Genomic DNA, 13,900 nt, shown 5'->3' with positions numbered 1-13,900 from the left:
TTCCCCCCTCATAATATCTATAGACAAATAAAGCCTGTTTTTAAATCAGTATTAGAAGTCAGCAGTCTTGTTTCACCTGTATCCTCAAAACAAGACTGTTTTGCTTGTTAGAAAGTACACCTGAAATTGAAGACATTTAAAACATTAGGTCTACTCGGTGCTGCAGCATGGGCATGGAACCTGCAGGACGCCCAGGATTCCTAAATCAAGTTGCCTCCAACTTATTTCTCCTTCTTTTTTTTCAAATAACGAGCTCGTACTTGTTTGTTTATTTTCATGAGAAAATTAATGACAGCAGGTGTAGGCAGAAGAGAGAAGATCCAGCCCTAAAAAAACAAAACATCAAGGAGAAAAGTCTCAGATTTTTATAAGCAAAAAACTAACACAAATATTACAAATTTCTAATTAGAAATTAAAGAACCAAAGTAATTAATATTCAAAATTATTCTTTACTCTTCCTCCATAATAAAAACATACATAGGACACTCCCAACCCTTACGTTTTCCAAGGTGACTCACCATGAGGGCATGGGGCAGGCACCCGTTGGTCCGGGACTGGAGGCCAACTGTTCCCAAGGCAGCTCTGACGTATGTCTCAGGACTGGGCTTATCGAAGGTTGGCTTGCGGATATTGGACATTTTTGTTGCCACATAATACGGTAGAACACTCTGCATGTAGGAAAGGTCATGTTAAGCAGAGAATGCTTTCAAATTAACTTACAGATCCATCAAAGATCTAAAATAACTGGAAATTAGATAACCTGCATCCTGAATTCTAGCTTAAGCTAGACTTCTTTTCAATCGTAAGATCACAATGTACAATATCAAAAACATTTTTAATCAAGTATCTTGTGGGCCATATTTGGAATGTGAAGGACAGTTCAGTGGTCTGTTGACAGTCAGCATCCCCAGCTGGAGCCCTAGAAAACCTACTCTTGCAAGCATACAGTTGAAAAGCCTTTCTTGTAAGTGCAAAACTTCATTCCAGTTGTTTAACAGAAAACACTGTGGTGTCGCTTCTCTGTGGTAAACCCCCAGTGTTTTCTTTGGAAGGAGGCACAGAACCCAAGACAGTAATTTTATACTTGAGTAACAGCTCCTCAGTTTGGCACCTGTACAGACATAAACACAAAAGCGGGGAGGAGGAGGAAAAGGAACACCAGGAGGATGAGGAGCATCGGGCTCATAACTCCACAGGAGGACTCAGAGAAAGGAGAACGTATCAGTACCAGAGTGGAAGACCTCAAGGACAGGAGGAAGGATCAACAAATGGAGCACAATTAATGGGATTTTATAGCCATGTTTGGAAGAAACAGAAAAAAGTTATGGTGGGTCTCAGAGCTACCCAGCCCTGGCATAATGGCAAAGCAAGAGGATGTGGCATGAGTACATTGTTGACAGAGGGACCCTGGTACCCTAGAGGCATGTCAGCGGTGGGGCAAGATACGCCTGGGGGATCCAGAACCACACGCCACTCATCACCAGCTCATGCTATTGGGGAAGGAAATGGAAATGCACATTTACTTGTACACTGAGAAGCAATCTTCTTTCCTCAGTCATGGTTTTGGCATTGCTTTCAACTTGTCCTCAATCTAGGCCTCTAAAAAAAGTAATCCAAAAAACCCTAGTCTATAGCCACTTAATCAGATATTAAACACATCAGACCTCACAAGCTTAGAAAGGTTGGAACCTCACCAACACATTGATGGGGACCTCTTAAGACGCTGCCTGTGGCTATACTAGTGACTCAATACCTACAGTCACTACTGCCTACCACAGTAGTGAGCGCTATGGTTCATGGACCTTTACAGAAGATATTCGAGAAGCGTGGGTCCACTTCTGTTACACTCAAAATGAGAATACCATCTTGAAACTCAGTATATTTTGGCAAGTTACAGTTCAGAAACCTGATTCCCCATATTAGTCTCTTAAAGAACAATGACCATGCATGATTGACCTCAGAAACATTAGCTTTACTGCCACACTCTCGGAAGCACAGCACAGCAAGGAAAGGACCGCTTGAACTCAATGACTATTTATCCATGCCATAGCTGTGCCCATTTCAACAGGAATTTGATCACCACAAACAGAAAGCATTGGTATGTGTACTGGGTTTTCTGTGAGGGTTTTTTTGGTTGTGTCTTTGGTAACGGGGGAAGGGCTATGGAGATGGCCCTTTAAGAAGCCACCTGAAAAGCTCCCCCTTTGAAGAGACCTGCAGTGGAGAAAGGAGTGGGGCTCAAGGAGAACAACTTTGAAGAACACCAAGGTCGGTTTTGAAGGAAAGAAAGGAGAGGGAGGAAGACACAGAACCCAGGTTTCCCCTTTGGAGCCCGTGGCGAGAGCCAGGTCGACTGGTCATGTGTGAGGGAACTGTGACCATGGGCAGACCCAGATTGGAGTTTTGTGGACTTGGGCTGAAGCAGTTTTGTGTGTGAGGGAAACTGCAGCTGTGGGCAGACCCAGATTGGACTTCTCAGGACTTTTTCCCCTATGGAAAGGGGGCCACGTGAAAGCAGAGAGAGACTCTGGGCCAAGTTTTTTTCCCTACTCCTGAGAAGCACGTGGTGTGAAGACCGACTGCAACTCCCGTCCCCCTGTGCCTCAAGGCAAAGGGGGAGGGGGAAGGTGAAGAAACTGAGAACAAAAAGCTGATCCTGGGAAGAAAGGAGGGGTGGAGGGAAGGTGTTTTGATTTTAAGATCTGGTTGTATCTCCCATTGCTCTACTCTGATGTTGGTAACAAATTAAAATTGTTTTGTTTTTTATTCCTTATGATGAGTCTGTCTTTTGCCTGTGACCTGTTTAAGAGGTGAGAAGCCCTCCCAGTCCTTATTTTGACTAGCCCTTTTTGGGGCATCGTGGTGCTCAGTTATGCACTGGGCCTAAACCACGACAGTATGCCTGCTCATTCTTTCACCATAGGACATTAAAACCATGCACTTCTCTATAAATAGGACTTACCAAAAAAATCTGCTGCATGAGTCCACTTCCAAATGGAAAGGAAAATCATGGAGACCTGAATTTTGGCAGTGTAAGAAGTTACCATTGCCTTTAACGATGCCAAACCCTAGAAATGCTTGGTTAAGAAAATTACTCATTCTGTTACTGTAACAGCATAAGTACCGAGCTTCAGCTCCAGAATGTGAACCTCACCCAATTTTCAGATTACATTTTTAAACTGAATCTCTAGTTTGGTACTTAATAATAAAAAAGTAAGTAAACGATTCTAAGCTTCTTATTCACCACCAAATTTCCCCCTCTACTCTGCCCTGGTGAGACCGCATCTGGAATACTGTGTCCAGTTCTGGGCCCCTCAGTTCAAGAAGGACAGGGAACTGCTGGAGAGAGTCCAGCGTAGGGCTACAAAGATGATTAAGGGAGTGGAGCATCTCCCTTATGTGGAAAGGCTGAGGGAGCTGGGTCTCTTTAGCTTGGAGAAGAGGAGACTGAGGGGAGACCTCATTAATGTTTATAAATATTTAAAGAGTGAGTGTCACGAGGATGGAGCCAGGCTCTTCTCGGTGACAAACAATGATAAGACAAGGGGTAATGGACACAAGCTGGAACACAGGAGGTTCCACTCAAATTTGAGGAGAAACTTCTTCTCAGTGAGGGTGACAGAGCACTGGACCAGGCTGCCCAGAGAGGTTGTGGAGTCTCCTTCTCTGGAGACATTCAAAACCCGCCTGGACGCCTTCCTGTGCAACCTCATCTGGGTGTTCCTGCTCCGGCAGGGGGATTGGACTGGATGAGCTTTTGAGGTCCCTTCCAATCCCTAACGTTCTGGGATTCTGTGTACCTGCAACACCCCCATACAGGGTGGCACAATGGTTATAGCTAAGATCTATTTTCTGTCTTCCTGTGCCCAAAACAGACCTCGTACGTGAACTGCACTACCCAGTTAAGCCACTGAACAGCATGAAGGGGCAGACAATAGTGCATGAGGATACCTGAAAAAGCAAGCATACAGTAGCACTACTGGTTAGCTACTGATCCACAGATTTCAAGGCACATAGAAGCACAGGATTATACTCCAGTGTTTTTTTCCCCCCCTCTCAAATGCTCTCCAGAAAAGACACACAGGTATTTCATTTCAGAGACATTAGATTTACTATCTTCCTATTAACTGTGCCATATTTTAACAGCTATGAAGAGACCTGTTGAATCTATTAAGTTAGTTTTCCCCCTTTCTTCCTCCCCACAAACATCTCAGGTGTTCATGAACCGTATCTAAAACTGGCATGAACAGATTTAAACAGAAAAAGAAAGCCTAAAGCCTTTTAGCATTTTGTGTTCAGGCAAAAACAACCCACACTACTTGGGCAAGGAACTGTATAGAAAATACCTTGTCTTTATCCAGAGAAAGCTAGCCTGCTCTGCAGCTTCAAATCATGACTTAAATTAAGTCAATACAATGTCTCTAGCTCACTTAAAACATTCCCTAGTGCTTACAGCACTGATGTTTATTAAAATTGGCCAGCACTCAGATTTGGGGTCCTGAATGTTGTATGGATGCAAGAAGTCAGAACAGACGCCTTACTAATTATGTTGCATTCACATTAAAATAAGCTCCAAAAGTCAGAATAGCTTTTTTACACAGTTTTATCACCTATTTTACCTGAATTTTAAAAAAGACGTGAACACTCAGGTATTTCCAAAGAAGTTTCTTTCCATTTCTCTGTGGGGAAAAGGAGGTAAAATGGAAGAACTGCAGCAACCAAAGCTGACTTGTACAGAAAGCTAAAAAGCAATGCTAAAAAGCTTTGGAGGAAGGAAGAAAATACCATGAGTCTGGTGACAACCCAGCGCGAGATGGGCTTGTTCAGTGTGGTGAAAAGGATGCTGGTGGTGACCCAATACCTGCCTAAAATGATTTCAAAGGCAGTTATGAAGATGAGAGCCAAACTCTTCTTGATAGTGCCAGATAAAATAACAAGAGGCAAAACTGCCAGTTTTGGCTGTGAACTATCAGACTGCACACTAGGGAGAAAGCCTTTTACTAGGAGAGCAGTGCAACACTCAAACAGGTTGTCCAGAGAGGTCACAGCATCCCTACCCCTAAAGGTTGTCAAGATTTGGCTGGATAAAGCCACGACCAGCCCATGGCCTAGTATTAGCAGCAATCCCACTGCATGGAGAGCAGGAAGTTGGACTAGAAACCTTTCTAGAGATCACTCTAAATGAACAGTGCCGTGACTTTGTGATCTGATATTTTATATAGTGGATAGGGTAGAAGAAAACAAGTAATGAATTTTTTTACTGTTGCACTTTTCCTATGCATAGTAACAAAGTATAGGAAAATGCCAATAACTAACTGAAGTTAAAAGAAAATAAAGGGGAGTAACAGAAAGAGGTAAAGCACCAAGTAATATTTTTTAGATATAATCAAAGAGCAAAAGTTTCCAAAGAGTCTGCAGAAACCTTTCAGGGAGAGACTACTCCAAAAACATCTCAAGAGAAGTCCTTGTTGTCTTCTTCCTCATTCCTTTTCTTTTTGCCTGTCTCTTTCTCTCCATGCAAACAGAGTTTTAACCTATGCTACTACTGTGCTGCTTCTATAAAATTAAGTAGGCTTGTCAGCCATAAAGAGTATATTTTTAATCTAAAGATGGCTACATTGCAATAAAGCACTATATACTAATCAAAACTAAGCTTCCACAGAGAAGGCAATTCCACTTGAGCAAAACTGGCATGCTTTAGATCGAACTTCAGAAATTGGTAAAATCCCACCTGCACTTTGTTTCTGCTTTTCACACAGTCCTACTGTGCAGGTACTGGCATGGTAAAAGTCAGCTGTTTTAAATGGTGATCTCAGCTGGAAGTGCAAGCCTGGAGTTAGAAGTGCTACAGTTCTGAAGGTCAGAGAGAGAAACTTCGAAGCATCGAAGGGGGATGCGGTCTTCCCAAGAGCTTGAAGGAGATATATCAGTCTTCACAGGAAGGTACTTTTAATATGCATTAGTGGTTTATAGTGACTTAGGCTGGAACAAGACGACAAGGACATGGACTGCAATGAAATTAGCATAACAAATTGATGCTGTGACCGCTATTGGTCATCAGGCCCACATGACTCAGGATGGCAATTCACTGCCTATGTTTAGGGCAAAAAAACCAGTGTTGTCAGAATTCAGCACTCTTAGCCAACACGGGAGTTACAAAAAGACAGCTTATCACAGCCTGTGAAGTTTTGTACAGAAAAACATAACTGTTGATACAGAAATCCAGATTTAATTCTTCATTTGTTTATAATGTTAAATATGTAAGATACTGAAAGCTTTTTTCTAGCTTTTCCATACCCAAAAGCTAGAAAATTTTTCCTGTACTTTGTACATTCATACTGTGTTTAATGCCTTTAGCATTATTTAATTATTTATTATCATGACTCACTGAATTATTTACCTTTTCAGTTTCAATAGGTACTCCATAGTCATAAATTAATAGTACCTGCTCTTTCTTCGTTCTCCTCCCAAACTGACAGAGTACTATTTAGACAAAATTTGGGGAGGCAAAGACAAATGCACATAGGAACAACACATCTCAAAGATGTAATGCTTTCTCCTGAAAGCATCTACCTCTAAATACTCTCACTCTGAGGCAACTATAAGCAGCTTTACTTAAGAAAACACAAAAAAAAACCAAAACCCAGAGAAAGAGCTTAGACATTGTACCACACACACACACACACACACACACACACACACACCCGCCTCCCCTACTCCCTCCCCCCACTCCCACCCTCCCCAACCAAAAAAGAAAACCTCAGCCAGCTCTATTGCCGGTGAAGCTGGGTGTTCAAGGAGCTCATGCCTCACAGCTTCTAGGTAGTCTTGAGCAGAAAAGAAATCCTACTGGAAGAGTTCATACTATTGATGCAGAAATGAGAAATACTCTACCAGTTCCTTCAGTTTCATTTGGAGTCTGTGACCACACTGCATGTAGGTGAAACATATCGGGAGAACAGCTGTCTGATAATGAAGCAAAATCCATCCTCGAGAAGTTCTATAACAGGAGTCAGAATGCTTTCAGGGACCACCTTTGCTAGCTTCCTTTCCACTGTCAACAGACCCCAAAATAAACAGCATCCCTTCAGATGTTCGGTATAAGGTTTAAATGTAGGTTTAAATGAGGTTCCCATTAAAGGGTCAGTGACTGCATGGGAATAGCAATTCTTTTGTTTCAGGTTTGTTTGGTTTGGGGTTTTTGTTTTGTTTTTAAACACAAAACTCTCTCAGGAACTGGGACAGGACATTATACCAATCATCTGTGACTAAACATCTGGATACTAAGCTGCGGGACATTTCCTGGCAATAAGGCCTTGTTTTGCTAAGTATGCTTAAAAGGGAGAAGAAAAAAGTCTAGCACATCAAAGAGGTAACATGGTCTTAAGTTGGTAACAACTTCCCTATGGTTTTAGCGAGTAACGAAAGTTGTGTTCTCACACTTAATGATTACACAAATAGGGCAGCCAACTCTGTGCCTTACTCTTCATAGGGCTTTCAGAGTTCAGATGGTTTTGAGAACCACCATACGGAACAGAGGAATGACAGGCATGGACACAGACTAGTCCTGTTTGTAAGAAGACCCCTAACAACTTAAAAAAGATACACCACAGTCTTCATAGTACAGGAAAGATCTTATACCACCTCTACCACACTGACTATTGCTCTGGAGAGCAACAGGTGAAACAAGTAATGAAAAACTCAGTGTTTGCGACCAACGCTGGAAATTCCAGCTACGTTTTGGAGGCATTGAAACCTGTATGTGAGAAGTGATATTACAGCAAAATCCCATAAAGTTGCAAGAGACTGGCTTGGTTTGCTTTTATGCTCCATCAAAAATAATTAAAACCATGGAAGGTAAACAAATAGGGGGAGAAGGAAAGCAAGACTCATTAGTAACGTAGAAACTGAGTACTAAAGGAAGTTAAATCAGTCCATTACGTACCAAGGGTATTTGAGGCTTTCATTTGTTCAAGCTAGTCTGCTTACAGTAGCAGTTGATTCACTGACACTGCAAGGACTGCTACTATTCCAGTGCTTTGAGCAGTTACCCACTGAATCCCCATACAAATGCCCTCCAGAAGTGCATTCCAGTAGATGAAGTTGTATAAAGATGTTGCACACAGTTTTATGGAATATTTACACTTAAAGATCCAATTACCACCATCAGCCAAAAAAAGTTAAAATAAATAAATGCCACAACAAAAAAAAACCAACAAAGCCTAAAAAACAACAAACAAAACCAAACCATGTTTTTTGTTGCTTCAGGATGCATTGTTTCAGAGTAACTTAAGAATGCTGCTAATGGGATCAAAGAGAATCCTTATCCTTTAATTGTGTCACATATTCATGAATAAGAGAACATGCTGATTCCCTTTTGTTACCGAAACACCAATGTTGCTGTGGTAACCACGCTTACATGAAACAAACTCCACTCACCTGCACAATGATGCCCTTGCTCTTGTATTCTGCATGGAGGCCTCGGGAGAAGTAATCCACAAAAGCCTAGAGAGAAAACAAGGGAAACATGCAGCATGCCACATTAAAAAGGAAACGATAGTTTGCAGGTATTTGTAAGCATATTTGAATTACTATTTAGAGTTCTTGTTTTCAAAGTGAAAAACCTTACATTTTCAAGGAAACTTTGTGTATTAGAGCAATGCCATCTGCATAGATACCCTATACTTAGACACACACACACATATACATACACACACACACACTAGGGTATACACAGATACCCTATAGTATTTTATAGAAGTGAGGATCAATCTAAACAAATAAAACCCTTTTTAATTTAGAAGGAAAAGGAACTAGATTTCTTACATGAAGCCTAGTTAAAAAGAGAAACTAAAACCTTGTATGTTCACATTGTTCACTACTTATGTCATATCCTTAGACTTTTTTTTTAAAGAATGATTTAAATAGGTTTCTCTTGTGCATGGTTTTTAAAACAACGTTTAAATACTTTGTCTTCTCCCTTTATATCTTTAAGAAATGCAACCCCTATGGTGATACTTATTCCTAGTCCTTAAATCCACCTCCACAGATTCTCTTTCAAACTCCTGGAAATTTCAGAAGTTACAAGACTAAACTTTCAAAGAAAGAGGTGAAAGTGCTTAAAGGTGGATGCTAGTACCTGCCTTCAAGTCTGATACAACTCCTCCGTAACCATGCCGAGAAAGTATTGTCCTAATAACTCAAGGATACTCAGCAGTTCAAACCAGCAGACTCCCCATCCCCGAGATCTTCTAAACCACCTTTCCACTTTTCCCTCCTGCAGTCCAGTGAGATAAAACGCCAGGCTCTGCTATGGTTTCTTGCTTCAGAGAATCAATACAGCCAAGTAGGATGAATGGAATACCTTTAACTGAAGGAACTAAACTATCTTATCCATACTTTAAGCTAAAATAAATATGAAATAAATACTTTCAAGTATTTAAGAAGCAGAAGCTTCCGATTAGTTTCAAAACAAACAGCAAAGCCCTAGTTTTGCACCTGCTTTACCATCTTCCTTTGGTCATCACATCACTAGTGGATTAACACAAGTCCTAACAGAAACCAACACTTAAAAGTGCACATTGCCCAATGTTTCTCCTCTAATAAACATCCCACTGAACTCAGTCCATACAAGAAGCAACAGAAACTCTCCCATGCTACTGGACTATTTCTATAGACCCTTTTCTGAGCACACACAAGAACTGAAAGAAAACTAGATGCTGCTGTGTAGCAGACAGGTCCTTTTATTCTTCATCTTCAAGCTGCATGTACAAGCTAGAAGGAGGCTCATTAAACCAAAAAAGCTTATCTTTTGTCCAACTGTTCTTTCCTTCTCCCTTTCCCCCAGGTGTAAGTTCTTAATGAAATTCAGTACTCAACATGAACGAGACTCTGAAAGTCTGGTCTAGCAGCAGTAAGTCGAGTGAGCAAGCCATCCTATGACAACAATAGGTAAATAGTTTGGTGCAGTCCCTGAACACAGTTGCCAGATGTATGTGTGAGAACTGCAGAGAGTATGTCAATAACTTATGAAGTAAAAAAATATACTGTGTTAATCAAAGTGCTTTGAACAAATTTCTGTTTCTACATGACAAGAGTGCTGAAATCAGTTACTGCTCCAAATACAGAGTGACAGTATAAAAAGACCATAATTTCTACTGGATGCAAAAAGGTTGCAATAAAGAGAATGTTCATTTTACACGAGAAGAAAAAGCAACTTCCAGGATCCAAATAAGCTTTGGAGTTCTTTTTCTTGAAGAATTCACTTCAAGAAAAGTCAGGTTTTCTACCTCCAGATGCTCAAGCCCCTCAGCAACCTTTAACTTAAAACAGTATTAAGAAAGCTCTGAGTAAACATCCCCTGAATAAGCAGGTAAGTATTGAGTGCAAGAAATTTTCTTCTCCTTGGATATTCAGTTACAAACCCAAAAACTAAAGACATGGGGGAAAAATATAATCATATTTCACTTCTCATTAGTGTTAACACAGGTAGATATGTAAACCTGTAAAATAAGACTAGAACTCTTTTAAAAGAAGTGTCCTCAGTGTAAAACAGGGAACTCTCCATAGGAAGGTTAGAGAATCAAACTACATCTGTTCCTGATAATTAGGCAAAGCCATTGACTTAGACCTGAAGGATAATATGCTTTAAACCCCTCTATATAAATGAAGAAAAAAAACCACCCTAGAATGTGCAGATACAGTCTTTCTATAGCTACATTAGGGGAGTCACTTTCATGCTTACTAATCTTGCTGTGGTAGAAGATGAGCAGTGCTGAGAACAGGCAGATTATTTTACCTGAGCTTTTTAGGGGGAGGGGAGGAAATATTTGAGATCTTCATTGAAACAAAGACTAATCAAAGCAGTGTAAAGAATATTCTCACTAAAATCAGAAGCTCAATTCTTTCCATAAAGCTGAAGGCACCGTGGCAACGAAAGTGACCTTTTGTATTAAAACAAAAACTGTGCTCTCAGGAAACAGCTATTTCAAGAACAAATTTTGTCAGCTGAAACTAATTCAGGCTTTCAGAATTTCTAAACTTAAATATCCCCTCCTTTAGTATGAATAGTGTGCCTCAACTCCTTTCTGGAAATATGAAGACATTACTGAGAGTCTAGAGGAAACGTCAGTCTGCTCTGACATGAACGACTCTACTGAAGGTTTCTTCATCCTGTCAAGGTTCTGCTTAGACTCTGAAATCCTTGAAGTATTTAAGGTAATACCAGGTGTGCCTGAAAAAGCTGCAGTGCCACACTGCTTTAATACCAGTGTAAATGTCTCTTGCATGCAGTTTTATCACATACACTTCAGTTCTGTTACATCCATGTTCTGTCTTTACAGTCTTAACTGGAAATCTTTTAGGGGAACGTTTTAGAAGCCCCTATAAGTAACTTTGGAAAAAAAAAAATAGATCAGCTGCAGAAAGACAAAACTGTCCCAGTGACACAAAGAAACCAGTGCACATAAATTCAACATGAAACGTAGATCTAGAGTAGTAACTTATGAACTGGTAAAATAAACCAGCCTGTTGTGGAAGAAGACTGGAAATTTCAGTAAAAGGACTGTCTGGCTAGTGGGGAGCTTCTTGATGAACTAAAAATGAGCATACAAGAGACAGAAACAATGAAAAGTAACAAAAGGGAAACATAAATCATTATCAGGTACTTGGGAATAAAATCCTAGCTAGGAAAAGACTAGCAAATGACACTAGGGGTAGCAGTAAGGGATTCTATGGGTATACTAGTTAAGAGGAATTTCAGAGAAATGGGAGTCTGTTGATGGATGAGGGAAACAACATAGAGATAAAGCACAAGATAAGGTTTTCAACACTCTCTTGCCTTTGCACAGCCAAAGCCTGCTCACATGCCTCTGCAGGCACCCATTGTGTTTAACAAAAGGGACAGGCAGAGGCAGCAACAATTTAGGGACTACTCAGAGAAGCTGGATGTATTCAAATCTATGGAGCCACCATGGATTCAGCATGGAGTCTGCTGCCTATAATATCTGAAAAAACTATGGAAACTAGAGGAGGTCTTTGACAACTGGAAGAGGCCTAACATCCCTCCTTGAAAAGGCAAGAATGATCCCATCAGCTTTAATTCAATTTGTGGAAAGATTGTGGGGCCCTCCTCTTGGAATTCATTTCCAAGCACATAAAGGACAAGATACATAAGAAGCAGTCAGCACAAATTTACCAACAGCAAATCATGTTTGACCAACTAAATTCCTTTCGAAAAATGGAGTGGACTAGCTTTGTAGATGAGGGAAACATTTTTAATATATATCTAAACTGTGTGTGAGTATCTATAGATAGACAGATTTTCACTTCAGTAAAGCTTTTGACACCATCTTCTGCAGCATTCTCAATCTGGAAGTCGAGGAGGTATCTGCTGAAAGGACAAACTGCTGGACAGATTGAATATTGGCTGGACCACCTGGCTCAAAGAGCCATGATTAATAGCCTGACATCTCGCTGATGTCAGAGAACCTTACAGATCAATACCGAGGCCCATATTCTTCAGTATCTCCTATCAGCAACCCTAGATGATGACACAGAGTGCATCCTCAGCAAATTTGCAGATGACAACATTAGATGGAGCAGCTGATCTGACAGAGTTTCAGTCCAGAGAGACCATGATAAACTTGATTATTGTTAAACATCATGAGATTTCTCGACTGGCAGAGAGCAAAGCACAAAGTTCTGCATGCAGAGTGGGATAACGCCACACCTTAATTTTGGTCGAGTAGCAGACTGCTGCAAAGAACCTGGAATTTATGGTGGCTGCCAGGGAGAAGATAAGCCAATAATCCACTCGCTGCAAGAATATCAAATGACACGTTGGGCTATGTTAGCAGGATGTATGGTCAGCAGATCAAGGGGAGTTGACTCCTGGGTAATGGTGAGGCCCTAAAGCTCTATCCTTTCTCTTACCTGAAATGCCAAACTTAAGGCAACTAATAAAAAAGGAGGACAAATGTTTGCTTCCAGCAAGCACCAGAAGAGTCCTATTTAATTACATATATATAAATATTGAAGATAGACATCTTCAGTAAGACTAGGGAAAAAACTTTCAAAGTCAAAATAAGAAAGTGTGTTGACCTTACACAACGTCCTTTCTCAACCTCACTAAGCTTGCTTGGTACACTAGCATCCCTTTCCATGTAAAAGTAGAATGCATGATGAAATATATAAAATAGTTGTTTCCATGCCAGGAAGCCCCTGCACTCATTCTTCTCTCGAACTTCCAACTTCTACTATTTGAAAAATATAAGTTAGAAACTCAGTACTTCTAGTTCATGAAAGCACCACTAGATGGACACCAAAACATTTATTCCTGTAGTGTTGGCTTACATTTGACACTTGATTTTAGTGTAGAAAAGAACACTTACCTTGGTTGCTGAGTAAAGAGTCAGCAGTGGAGTTGGATACATCCCAGCAGCTGAGGAGATATTCAATATTGCCCCTTTTGATCTGAAAGGCAGTGAAGGAATAAAATCGTGAAATAAAGGAAACATCTTATGTTTTGGTAAATTGCTGCAAGCCCAAAGAAAACTTTTAGGATGCAGTTGAGATTAAGATCTGTTTAAGAACCCCAACCGAATCCTAAATTGAAATTTACTAATATGACTTTAAGCACAATCTATGTATTAAAGCAACTGGTATAAATCAGGAACAACTCCAGTGTCAATGAAGCTGGAGAATCAAGCTCCATACACACATGCAGTGTTAAACTATGCGAAACTGATTGAGCAAAGCTACCACATGTCCAAAAGGCAACTTCTAAATTTGGGGCTAAGGGGCAGAAATGGCAACACAAGCTTGATGATTAGTTTACACTTTAATAATTCCTTTCATCTTCGAAATGTTACTTCATGATAGATCTTCAAGATAGGAGGTA

General features: G+C 40.5%; 1 protein-coding gene across 1 annotated transcript in view; it reads right to left on the bottom strand.

Moving 5' to 3' along the window:
• Positions 1–221: 221 nt before the first annotated feature.
• The window catches only part of HSD17B12 (hydroxysteroid (17-beta) dehydrogenase 12), a gene marked incomplete at its 5' end in the record, with an annotated part of 34,094 nt that continues 20,415 nt past the window's right edge, over positions 222–13,900 (bottom strand). Inside the window, 4 exons of the mRNA XM_010187872.1 lie at positions 222–326; positions 519–668; positions 8,440–8,505; positions 13,392–13,473. Of these exons, the coding sequence (XP_010186174.1) occupies positions 222–326; positions 519–668; positions 8,440–8,505; positions 13,392–13,473 (403 nt within the window). The remainder of the gene's footprint in view (positions 327–518; positions 669–8,439; positions 8,506–13,391; positions 13,474–13,900) is intronic.

Source organism: Mesitornis unicolor, unplaced genomic scaffold (genome assembly GCF_000695765.1).
Source record: "Mesitornis unicolor isolate BGI_N332 unplaced genomic scaffold, ASM69576v1 scaffold34650, whole genome shotgun sequence".
Classification (NCBI taxonomy): domain Eukaryota; kingdom Metazoa; phylum Chordata; class Aves; order Mesitornithiformes; family Mesitornithidae; genus Mesitornis; species Mesitornis unicolor.
This window is presented reverse-complemented; position numbering and strand designations above follow the sequence as displayed.